This window comes from Microcaecilia unicolor, chromosome 10, assembly GCF_901765095.1.
Source record: "Microcaecilia unicolor chromosome 10, aMicUni1.1, whole genome shotgun sequence".
Taxonomy (NCBI): Eukaryota; Metazoa; Chordata; class Amphibia; order Gymnophiona; family Siphonopidae; genus Microcaecilia; species Microcaecilia unicolor.
Window position 1 is genome coordinate 22,159,420 of NC_044040.1, and position 13,302 is coordinate 22,172,721.

The 13,302-nt window shown below is 41.4% G+C and overlaps 1 protein-coding gene across 1 annotated transcript in view; it reads left to right on the forward strand.

Annotated features, from left to right (window-relative positions):
• KCP (kielin cysteine rich BMP regulator) overlaps positions 1-13,302 on the forward strand; it is a 198,599-nt gene that overhangs the window by 37,268 nt on the left and 148,029 nt on the right. The window contains exons 4-5 of the mRNA XM_030216418.1: positions 4,875-5,137; positions 9,201-9,384. Coding sequence (XP_030072278.1) covers positions 4,875-5,137; positions 9,201-9,384 — 447 coding nt within the window. The remainder of the gene's footprint in view (positions 1-4,874; positions 5,138-9,200; positions 9,385-13,302) is intronic.

The window sequence follows — 13,302 nt, forward strand, 5'->3', positions numbered from 1 at the left end:
GGGGGGGAAGTGGCGGACAATGGGGAGCAGCGGGGGGGGGGGGGGCATGGCCGTCCATACAGGACGCTCCTGATGAGCGCCCTTGCCCCCTCCCGATCCTTTTTTTATTTTTTTTATTTGATGTGTTTTCTGACACGTTTTCTTACAGCTCAAACACAGCTCATATGTAATGCAACGTTCTTTTGACCAATCACAGCGCTTTTAGCTCTGCTAATGCGCTGGGATTGGCTCAAAGTTTGTTTATTTTTTCACTTTACGATTTTTCCTGGCACAGAGCTGTCCTAACGAGAGGTCCAGACCTCTCGTTAGATTTCTTGCCTTTTTCCTGCGTAAAGGCAATCGGAAAAGGTTAGTGCATCTCGTTTCAATGGGGTTTTTACACTAATTACTCATCTGCACTCCGTTTTCGTTAGCTGCTAGCTTCCTCGGTAAAAGCCCTTTGATGCATGCAGCGGCTCAAAATTTCCTCGTTGGAGGGTCATTAAAGGCTCATTAAGCTTTGGTGCATCTGCCTCTAAGTAGGGACGAAAGACGAAGTGATTAGGCAGGTGATAGTAGAAGTGGATTTTCCTAACTGGTTGGGTTGGGAAAGTGAATTAGTGAAGCTGTTGGTTCTCGTTGTAGGCCTTGTTGAAGAAGTGTGTCTTCAGAGATTTGCGAAAGTTATTTGTTTCGACAATTGATTTCAGGTCTGTCGGTAGAACATTCCATATTTGCATGCTCTTGTAGGAGAAGGTAGTGGCATGCATCAGCTTGTATTTTAGTCCTTTACAGCTGGGGAAGTTCAAATTGAGAAATTTGCGGGATGTTCTTGTGGCGTTTCTGGGAGGTAGGTCCACTAGGTTCATCATGTAGATCGGGGCGTCTGCGTGGAAAATTTTGTGTACAATCGTACATATCTTGAACACAATGCGTTCTTTAAGTGGGAGCCAGTGCAGTTTCTTTCTTAGGGGTTTTGCACTTTCATATTTAGTTTTTCCAAATATGAGTCTGGTGGCAGTATTCTGGGCTGTGTGGAGTTTTTTGATAGTCTGTTCTTTGCAGCCCACATACAGTGCGTTGCAGTAATCCAGATGGCTTATTACCATTGACTGTACTAGGGTGCGGAAGACGTATCTCGGGAAGAATGGTCTTACTCTTTTGAGTTTCCACATGGTGTGGAACATCTTTTTCGTCGTGTTCTTCACATGGGTATCGAGAGTGAGGTTTCGATCAATAGTAACTCCAAGAATTTTCAGGTTTTGTGAGACTGGAAGAGAGCAGTATGGTGAGATTATGGTAGAGAAGTTTTTTGTGTTATGTTGGGAGGTGAGTACAAGCCAACAAATATTAACATCTAACAATTCGAGTATCACAACACACTGTAGACTATTAAAGTAATGAAGTCTACCATCCAAATAATTTTTACCAAGTTTCTCCCATCCCCATCTTAACTATCGTCTCTCCCCCCCCACTATTAGATCCCCCGCTATTTGTTTACAGTCCCGCATGTTTAACAGTGCCGTCCGGCACGAAAAAGAATTCTTAACTTAAAGTAATCGAACCATGCTGCCCCAACTAAAATATAAAAACAGAAATCCCATCAGCGGGTAAAGCCAGATTAATAACATCTCCCTCCCTCCCCACCCACCCTCCCCTCCCTCCCTTCCCCTACTTCAGAAAGGGAAGGTCACTTTTTATCTGTATCCTCTAACAACATAAGCCAGTCAAGCCGAGCACTTAGCCCAAAGGCACTTAAAACAAGTATTCCAATTATTCCATCTGTATTTAAGAAATTGGCTGCCTATGGATCTATGAATTTTAAAACGGGTGCCGTAAACTGGGGTGACGCTAGCCAATGGTGACAAAGACATTTTGAGCCATCAGCTTGCTATAGCATCTGTATGTACTAATAATGTTTTTACTGGATAAGAACAATTAAAAAAAAATAAAAGGTAACATATATGTTAATGGTCACTGTTCTCTCTAAACTGAGTGAGAGTCCTCCAACAGCATTACTGCCAGCGAGGGGCAGTGCTTCAATATTATGTTTCAATTGCTGGGGACAAGCAAAGTGTCTGGTGGTATAGAATATATCGTGTCTGAAGTGGCCAAACTTATACCACTCGAATAATTATATAACCGCACTTATCTGTAGTGACGCTGTTTAGCTCGTAATCCCAAACGTGTAGTCAACTAAGCATATTCTATAATCGGCACCTAAATCTAGGTGCCGAGTATAAAATATGCTTAGTGTGCACTGATTTCAGCGCCGATTTTTTAGATGCCATGTATAGAACCTCCCCCATAGTGGCTAACCAGTTATATCGCTCGATACAGCCGGTTAGCACTGATATTCAACACTAGGTTTTGCAGTTAAATAGCATCGCGTAAATTGCAGTCTTGTCTTTAATCGCTAGGAACTTAGCCGGTTAGCGATGAATATCAGCTTTACTGGTTAAGTTCCAATGGCCCAAAATGAAGCTGGATATTCAATGTCGGTCACCAGAAACATTGAATATCTGGGGACAGCGCCGATCGCGGCACTTATGGTGGCTGCATCCCACTGGCTGAATATCGGCCCCGCTGTCTCCAGATGGCTTAATTTTGTGCATAACTTGTTAGTAATGAATCTCACTCTTAAGCCAAGGTATTTTGGGTATGATCCAATTCTCTCAAATTTACTGCCTTAATACTTGCGTTGAGCCAAAGAGCTTTCATCTGAAGTTCATAGGATGTGATATGTGTAGGTAACATATCAAGGTGTCCTTAGAAGTTCTTTTAGGGTATTTCATGATAAGTAAAAAATTATACAAGAACATAGAAAAAATTTCTTCAATTGAAACAACAGGTGTTGGCCCCTGGGGGCAAATTTGTGTTACATTTTCCTTGTAAATGCTGCGTGATTTATTCCTCATTGAAATATGTCTTTCTTGACTCCAATCAGCTGAATTTTTTTCCTAGATGCCAGGAGAATGGAATTTCCTTTACCTGCTGGTGGAGACAGGGTTAAAGGGTCAATAGCTTGAATTTTGTGATTTTTATATAGACTCTTTTCCCAATATTTACTAAAGTAACAATCAAAAAGGGAAAAAACACCGCTTTACTTATGGTAATACAACAAAAAATAGCGGGTAAAGTCAAACAAAATGCATGACAATGAAAAAAATAAAGGAAGGGGGGAATAGAGACCTCAGACTGGTGGCATTCAGCCAAATTGACGGGATTACTCGTGCAAAAATGCAAATATGCACATATGCACCATCACCATGTTTTAATCACTGGCCCTCGACCCACCACCTCCCTAGATGTTAAACAATATTTGTTTTTGTAATCATATTCATACAAAACGTGCTACATATACCCTCTCAGGACATAAAAAGCAGACATAATGACTTATCTTATGGCAGCTTCAAAATCGGGCCTCCCCAACGGTCCGTTTCGCCAATCACAGGCTTCGTCAGGGGAAGGACGCCCTAATGAAGAACACTGCTCAAAGAATAAACAGCAACGTCAAACCGATAGTCTTGCTGTCCGCACAGAGGGGAGCACTATTTTTCTCCCAAAAGTTACTACAAATTGCTTTTTTTTTTAAGGTTTTCCCTTTGCTTTAGGGAATATTTTCTTTCTTGAATCTCTCTCTTCTGGTGGTCTGCATAAGACTACTTATTTCTTGTTTGTAGCTATATTTTGTATATTCTTTTTTCTAAAAGCGTTTTTCTAACCCAAGTGTAGCGCTTGCCAGATTATGTCAAAATGCACTAGAAATAATGTAAAGAAAAATAAAGAAAATTCTTTGGAAATTCATTGGAAGTCTTTACATCAGGCTACCTACCAGGAATGGTGGAACTTAGTGCTCCAAATTTACAAATTCGAATCACACCTTGCAAAGAAATCTTCTCGTTTTGCTTCATATAGGGAAAAATGGCTACCACTTGTTGCTTATTTTGATACGGTACAATGATAAGTAGTAAATTTGATGTGTGTTTTTTGACATGTGCATGCTTTACACTTTGATTTGTATTCTCCAGCCCCCCCTCCCCTTTCCCTCTTCTTTTCCTCTTTCCTCCCTCTCTCTTGTTTTCACTTCATTTGATTCTGAATGTAGATTGCTGCTTCTTACATGTGAGCTACAATATTGCCTTACTTTGTAAAATGTTACTTGCTGTTATGCTGTGAGCTCTTGATGGTATCTGTATCAAAAATCAATAAAAGAAATTAAGCTCAGAAAATTCTTTTTAATCAGACAACTGGCACTCAATACAGTTGGGAATTATTTATTTATTGTGTATGTTACTTTTGTACCACGCCTAGAATTTTTTAGATACAGCAGGTTATAAATTTCTAATAAATAAATTTGGATTTGGAATTTTCCGGGTGATCACAACTTCTTCATTCTCTACAAGTCTTTAGTCCCGGTGATTTTCTGGCACCGTAATGGTACAGGGCTAGATTCAATAAAAGGCATCCATGCACAGAGAACTGTTGTATAGTCTGACATTTTTGTAAAGAAAATGTCATTGACATTGTGACATTGAGTGCTATCGTGCACTTATTTAAATTTGTGTTATTAAAAAAAAAGAATAACCCTAAAATAGATGCAGTGGGAGAAATTAGGGTTAAAGCCAAGGCTGGTGTTAGTCATGCAGGGGCCCCCAAAGCCAACCAGGCTAGGTCTCCTTCAGCTTGAGGCAGGCTTGGAGCCCCCTCTGGGACAGGGGCCCAGAGCAATTGCCCTGGTTACTACCTTCCCCACCCCGAAAACACCAGAACTGGTTACAACTCTGAAGTTCCAGATTCCTAGTTCTAAACTGTTAGACCCATTGGTCTTCATCCCTGGCAGAACCTGGTTTATCCTTTAATTCATCTCATATATGTTACAATTTGTGTTTCAGACTCTCTTCCTCTTCCTTACACAATGGCAGAAGAGAGGTACGAGGACCTGTTAGAGCATTCTGTGGACCATGAAGCGCCCAAGGCACCAATGCCCCTTCCCCCCTCCAATATCCATAACTACCAGCAGCATCAAAGTGAACCTGCTTCGTTTCCAGGGACAGGGAGATCTCTGCTCCCCAAGGCCATGCAGGAGGAACGGCTGCACAGGCTGGAGGAGGAGCTAGAGAGCCTGAGTAATATGTTGGACATGGTCAAAACACAGGTAGGAACCTTGGAAAATCTAGTAGCCTCTCAATCCATAAGAAATCCAGCTAAATTAGGAATTCATTGGACAGATCTTCCCAGCCCTCCAAGTGACCACCGAAATATTTGGGCAGGATTTTGCTGGCTAGAAATAGATGGTGCAGGGGGAGGGTGTCCTTGGGCACGGTTTAACTTTAGCTGGTCAACACCTTTATTCAGCACTGCCTGACCAGAGTTTCAAGTATAACTCTGGTCAGCTCAATAGTAGGCCTAAAATTAACCAGACAACTTTGTCCAGTTAACTTTAGACCACATATTCAACCTGCGCAGATCTGGGTTAAATATCCAATTAAAGTTAGCCATATCTGTATTTGACCTTTTCCCTACCCATCTAGCTCAAAATCAAGGAGCCATCTTGTCTGGTCTCATTCCTTATCCCTTTCACTGAAGTATCTGCTATTCACAACCTTTCTGTTTACTTCTATCTGAGTATACACTTGCTGACCCTTCATCTTGGCAGTGCTCTGTTCTTCCAATCGTTAATCCAAGCGACAGTGTAAAATCCAGCCACTTAGTAATCCATGGCCCAACGTTTTGTCCTCTTCATCTGTGACTGACAGTATCACCCATGATTCTCTCTTCAGTAAGCTATAGAAACACAGAATAGAGAGACAGGTAGATAAGATCCACTTGACCCATCATCTTCCCAATCCATGGAGCAACATATCATTCTGCCAAGCAGTGATTGATGGGTTGGTGCTGTGTCCTGCCAGTATCAGGACAGAACACAGAGACTCAGTAATACAGAGTTCACAGGTTGGATAGCAAGTATTACCACACGATGAATAGTGAAGTAAAATAGATGATTTATTGAAATAAATACTTGGCATGTCGCCTATTGCAGTCTGAGAGTGAAACCTGGTCATGTTGAGAACTTATTTTATTAATTCATTTATTTCATTTGATATACCCCATTGGGTCCTCAAGAGTATCTAAGTGGTTTACAAATTAAAAAGAAGAATTAAAAAAAAAAAAAAAGAAAATTTGTTGAGAAGGAGGGGAAGATGGGGCAACAAAGAGTGGGAAGGGTGGGAGAGGAAGATATGACATTACTATAGATTAGAGCCAAAAGATTCTTTAAAAAGATGGGTTTTGAGGAGTTTCTTAAGTCAGTTGATTTCTGATAGGAGAGGGAACTCATTCCATTATTTAGCACCTAGGTAATGAAATGGCGAACAGATAAGTGTGGAATTGTCAAAAGATTATTGTCACCTGAACGGAGGTATCCTAGGGGAGTGTAAAGGATAAATAAATTATTGAGGTAAGGTGGAGCTGATGGTAAGTAGGCGATGATATGAAGCCAGTGTTCAGAACGAAGAAGAGATGTGAAATGGGCAAAACTCCGTTATTCTTCATGTGGTAATAGTTGTTAACCAATCTACCAGTTATTAATACATAGTACTTTTTCCCTTCCAGTCAGTGATTGATGGGAGAATACTTTATTCTACTACTACTACTACTATTTAGCATTTCTATAGCGCTACAAGGCATATGCAGCGCTGCACAAACATAGAAGAAAGACAGTCCCTGCTCAAAGAGCTTACAATCTAATAGACAAAAAATAAATAAAGTAAGCAAATCAAATCAATTAATGTGAACGGGAAGGAAGAGAGGAGGGTAGGTGGAGGCGAGTGGTTATAAGTGGTTACGAGTCAAAAGCAATGTTAAAGAGGTGGGCTTTCAGTCTAGATTTAAAGGTGGCCAAGGATGGGGCAAGATGTAGGGGCTCAGGAAGTTTATTCCAGGCGTAGGGTGCAGCGAGACAGAAGGCGCGAAGTCTGGAGTTGGCAGTAGTGGAGAAGGGAACAGATAAGAAGGATTTATCCATGGAGCGGAGTGCACGGGAAGGGGTGTAGGGAAGGACGAGTGTGGAGAGATACTGGGGAGCAGCAGAGTGAGTACATTTATAGGTTAGTAGAAGAAGTTTGAACAGGATGCGAAAACGGATAGGGAGCCAGTGAAGGGTCTTGAGGAGAGGGGTAGTATGAGTAAAGCGACCCTGGCGGAAGATGAGACGGGCAGCAGAGTTTTGAACCGACTGGTTAATTAGTGGCCCACAGGACAGTGCTGTACTCTGCTTATTTGAGATTCGTGCAGGGCAGGATTAAGGCATAAGCAAACTATGCATCTGCCTAGGGCCCAGGTGTTTAAGAGGGGCCATTTCAGATATGCCAATTCAATGGCTTCCGAGATAAATTCTGGCCTTGGTAAGCCAACTGCTGGAGGAGAGAAGAGTTGGAGGGGGGGGGGGGGGGAGATAAGAGCCCACTACTACCCTCAAAGGTTTGGCAAGAAGAATTGGCTGTCACTGAGAAACGTTTCTTACTTACTGCTTCCTCCTCTGCTGGTTTTCCTCAGTAGTTGGATTCACAGTGGGGATGTGGAGGTGTTTCTTGGAATTTTAAAATGTATATATTCCGAAGGGGGACCAACGTGCTTCTTTGCCTAGAAGCAACCAAAAGGTAAATCCTGCCATGGATTAGTGGGATGTCGCTGCATTCTCCTGATAAGTGATCTGCAATTAGATGCTGTATCCAGAGTCATGTGATTCGGTGGTATCGTCCTAATCGTAGGTCCATGGGAATTGAGAGCTATGGTGGATATTAACAGGAATCTGACCACAGGTTACCAATGTTTTGGACTTCCGGGGGCCCTTTTACTAAGCCACATAGGCGCCTACGCACGCCCAACACACGCCAGTTTGGAGTTACTGCCCGGCTACCGCGTGGCCCTTGCGGTAGTTTCATTTTTGATGCGCATCCGCTATGCGCGCCGGAAAATTAATTTTTATTTTCCGGTGCGCAGCAGAAACCGGGCAGTAATCGTCATTTTACACGCTTAGATGATTACCGCGTGAGACCTTACCACTAAGTCAATGGCTGGAGGGTAAGGTCTCAGACCCAAATGGATGCGCACCATTTTGCTGCACGTTCATTTTCGGCAAACTTTTTAAAAAAAAGGTCTTTTTTACAGGCGCGCTGAAAAATAGATCGGCGTGCGCCTAAAACAGGCGCCTACACTAGCACAGCCCATTTTTCGGTGCACCTTAGTAAAAGGGCCCCCTCAGTAAGGGACATCTCAGTTTTAGTGGGGAGAAACCCATTTCAGTTACAGAAAAATTAAATGGTCAAACCATGTAGTTACGTTTCGCTGCAATCAAAAGGCAGGGCCTGGAAACACGAGAACCTTTAAAATGCAGCATTATGACATCAAGATAAGAAACATATTTACATTTAAAAGATGTATATTTGAAAGGAAACAAGGCAGATCCCAGGGCACAGCTGTTTCTTGCCTAACCATAAAACATAAATCATTCTTTGATTTTAAAATGAAATGTTTTTCTTATTTCAGTCTAAAGAGGATCCACAAAAAAGTGGAGAACTCAATAGATCCCACGGTGCGTAAAGTGAAGAATAAAAAAGGTGGGAATATGAGCCAGGCTATCCAAAGAATGGAACCAAATTATGTTTAAAAAAACAAAGTTTAATAATTTCCAAGTCAATAATAATATAATAATACATAAAAAATGACTCGACACAACGTTGTGTTTCGGCCAAACAGGCCTACATCAGGAGTCTATAAACATAAACAAACCATAAACAAATTAAAAATAAACAAACAATAAAACATATAATAGGGAATATGATGATAATAATATACAATAATAAAATTTTTTACATATACTAAAAGAGGAACATTTATAAAATATCCAAAAAATGTATTTCAGTTCCAAACACTGTTATAAGTACAGCAAAGCACTGCCTGAAAGATTTTGATTTGCTTCTTGACAGCATGACAACCCCTTGGCTTAGTACTTGATTTGTAAATTATCACCTTATTTATTTCATGTGATGACATACCTTATCAACAAAGTTCGAGGCAAGGTTCAGTATCAAATTCAATACTTGCAATTATAACAAATCCCCCCCTGCTTACTAATAGAGGCTATGCCTTGTTTCTGATTTGCTGTTGTTTGGAATATCCTAGGATGGGTAATTCTGTTTGTGTTTGTGGATGTGTAGAACATGGATCTTCTGGCCCGTGTCAAGTACCTGGAGACATGTGAGTGCAGGCGGCCCCTGTGCTCCTGGGAGGGGAAGGAGTACAAGGACGGTGACCGCTGGGTAACCGATGGATGCAACCTCTGCGTGTGTGTGAAAGGTGAAGTAAAATGCTCCCTCCACCCGGACTGGCCTAAGTGCTTAGGTAAGCTGAGGTATCGTACAAAGGTCAACAATTTTATTTGTTTATTTATTGAGATTTATTAACCGCCTTTATGAAGCCCACGTCCATTTTCGGCCTGAGGTCTTACCGCCACCTGTTGACTTAGCGGTAAGATCTCACGCGTTAACCAGGCGGTAATCGTCAGCGCATGTACACTGCCGATTACCGCCGGGTAAGCGCCATGAGGTAGAAAATTTCTACCGCGTGTTTTGGATGCGCGTCAAAAATGGAAATACCTCCCGGGGCACGCGGTAGTTCCAATTTGACGCATGTTGGACGCACGTAGGTGCCTACGTGCCTTATTAAAAGGGCCCCTAAACTTCCTTGGTCTTACTGGTTGTGAGGTTCCTGTTTGTCTGATTAAACAAAAAAAAAAAACCCCATCTGCAATCAGGTTCCTGTTTGCTCAGTCTTAGTGGATGAACCAATCAGCTGTCAGGTGTCTCTTAGCTACGGCTTACCAAACAAGCCAATCAGCTGTCAGGTTCTTAACTATGTCTTACTGAATAAACCAATCAAGAGACCTGAATGAGAAGGTGGAAAACCTAATCTGCTGGGCATTTTGCCAGGTTCAGGACGGTGATGCCAGGAATTCACCTATTCGAGCCTATTCTATATGGAAAAGTAGGTGCCTACTTTTCTTTCTAAAATACTAATATAATAGGTCAAAAACATGCCAATATTTTAGGTGTGATCACTTACACCAGCCATAGAACTGGTCTAAATACTCACCCCTATATTATTGAAGAACACATGTACTTTCTAGTATTTTTATAATGTATGTACATAAATGTACACTCGTCCATGCTCGGCCTAAACTCTGCCCATACGAATGCTGCCTGAAAAGTGCACATTACTGAATTTTAGTACATATGTACAGAACAGCATTCATTCAGAAAATAATCATTTACCATATACATTTTTTTAAATATTGGCATTTATGTGCGTTCTCTCTGCCTAAATTTGGCGGCTCCTTATAGAATTATCACCTGAGCGTGTGCAGCCTGGGAGGGTGGGGTGGGGGGAAATATAGCAGGAGGGAGAAAGGGCAGGATCCCTGCCAGCACCTTTTAAATTTTGACAGCAGGAAGGGAAAAGAGATTGGTACTTTTTTATTTTAGTAACGTTATAGTCTTGCAAAAGAGAATGGGGATGGGTGATATCACTTTTTTTTTTTTATTATAAATTGCAGTTGGAGGAAGGCAAGAAGGGTGGCCAAGGAAATTTAGTCTGCTATTGCAGTGCTTAGTTTTGTCCAGCCAAATTTAACTGGTTAGCTAACCAATTAAATTTGAAAAGTCTGCCCTGGGAATGCCCTGCCTTAGCTCCTTTTTTAATCAGCGAAGGTCCCTATTTACTAATCTGCATTATGGAAATAACATGTGTTAATAACTCAGATTATTGCAATATATTTTTTTACTGCACTGTGCATTAAATAATGATGAGCTGCAAATGCATACAAAACAGCTAATTATTATGTCACAGCTTGTGATAAACTTTGCAAGTTGTGTTATTCATTAAAACTAAAATATTTCTCAAAAAAAAAAAGAAAACCTTAAAAACACCTCAAGAGGTGTTCTATCCCCGAGGAGAGGGATTGGGTAATGATGAATACAGCAAGCATAGTTTTTCAAAACTAGTCAGAAAAAGAGTCCACAGGAAAAAAGGTGGTACAAGTCTGCAAATTCTGCTTCCATGGGCATGTTTCCATCAGTGAAGGTACGTGGGATAATTTCACATTACTACTACTACTACTTGACATTTCTAAAGCGCTACTAGGGTTACGCAGCGCTGTACAATTTAACATAGAAGGACAGTCCCTGCTCAAAGGAGCTTACAATCTAAAGGACAAATGTACAGTCAGTCAAATTGGGGCAGTCTAGATTTCCTGAAAGGTATAAAGGTTAGGTGCCGAAAGCAACATTGAAGAGGTGGGCTTTGAGCAAAGATTTGAAGATGGGTAGGGAGGGGGCTTGGCGTAAGGGCTCAGGAAGTTTATTCCAAGCATAGTGTGAGGCGAGGCAGAATGAGCGGAGCCTGGAGTTGGCGGTGGTGGAGAAGGGTACTGAGAGGAGGGATTTGTCCTGTGAGCTGAGGTTACGGGCAGGAACATAAGGGGAAATGAGGGTAGAGAGGTAATGAGGGGCTGCAGACTGAGTGCATTTGTAGGTAAGAAGGAGAAGCTTGAACTGTATGCGGTATCTGATTGAAAATGAGAGGAAATACTGGGGGTCAGAAGTACCTTTCTAGCAGTGTGGGCACTTTGAAAATTGCCCTGTTATTTCACCTTTCTCTGGTTTGAGCAACTACAGAGAGGATGGAATTGTTTCAACCTTCGGAGCCAAACAGCTCTGAAAACCCGAAGCAGCTGCACCCTGCAGGCAAAGAGGAAAGAGTCTGAAATGCATTTCTTTCTGTGATATGCGAAACAGAATGAAAAGATAAAACATAAAAGATCAGTGGACTGTACCGTCAAATAACAGATATTATAAATGACGGAAAAATGTAAAATATACTTCAAAAAAGAGTAATGAACATAAAGCATTAAGACTGAAACATACCTCTGTAGACACGAGAGGTATGTAGTGACTGGTGCAAAGATACTTGTAATCACAAGAAAAGCTAAGGGGCCCTTTTACAAAGGCACGCTGAAAAATGGCCTGCGGTAGTGTTAGACGTATGTTTTGGGCGTGCACAGAATCATTTTTCAGCACACCTGAAAAAAATGCCCTTTTAAAATTTTTGCCGAAAAAGGACGTGCGGCAAAATGAAAATTTCTGCGCGTCCGTTTTGGGTCTGAGACCTTACTGCCAGCCATTGACCTAGCAGTAAGGTTTCTTGTGGTAACCGGGCGGTAATGGTCTACACGTGTAGAATGACGATTACCGCCCGCGCGTCAGAAAATAAAAATATTTTCTGGCATACCTAGCAGACGCTCGTCAAAAATGAAATTACTGCAAGGGCCACATGGTAGCCAGGCGGTAACTCAAAATTGATGCGTGTTGGGCGTGCGCCTATGCGACTTAGTAAAAGCGCCCCAAAGAAAAGGCAATCACATAGGCAAATATTAAGAACAGATTGTATAAAAGTTGAATAAACTCAGGATCTATATAAGAAAATATTACAAATAATAGTGGGGTCCTTTTACAAAGGTGTGCTGAAAAATGGCTTGCGGTAATGTAGGCATGAGTTTTGGGCGTGCGCCGATCCATTTTTTAGCGTGCCTGTAAAAAAAGGCCTTTTTTTTTTGCTGAAAATGGACGTGCAGCAAAATCTAAACTGCTGCTTGTCCATTTTGGGTCTGAGACCTTACTGCCAGCCATTGACCTAGCGGTAAAGAATCCAGGCAGTAATGACCTACGTGCATCAAATACCACTTGGCACGCGTCTGTTACGCGCCCCCCCCCCCCAAAAAAATTTCAGATGCACGTATCGGACGCATGCCAAAAATGAAATTACCGCAAGAACCATGTGGTAGTTGGGTGGTAACTGCATTTTGGCATGCGTTGGGCACGCGTAGACATTTACACGGCTTAGAAAGAGGGCCCCAGTGTTTGCTGTTTTAGTCCACTTTAAAGGTAATACCTAGAAAGAAATCCAAAATAAAATAAAAGGAAAATAAGATGATACTTTTGTTTTCATTTTTATTCTAACTTAATAACATTTTTGACTAACTTTCAAAGGCAGAACGTCCTTTCAGGTACGTTTTCTAAAGCTGATAACTGACCTGAAGAAGAAAGTTTTGCCTTCAAAAGCTTATCAAAAAAGATATTGTCTTATTTTCCTTTCTTTCGTTTTATTTAGGTTTTATTTCTATTTATTGCTATCAAAAGCGAAGAACCCAAGAAATACCCCTTCCAAAACTGATATTATGGCCTTCTCACAAAAAGTGCTGAGGAA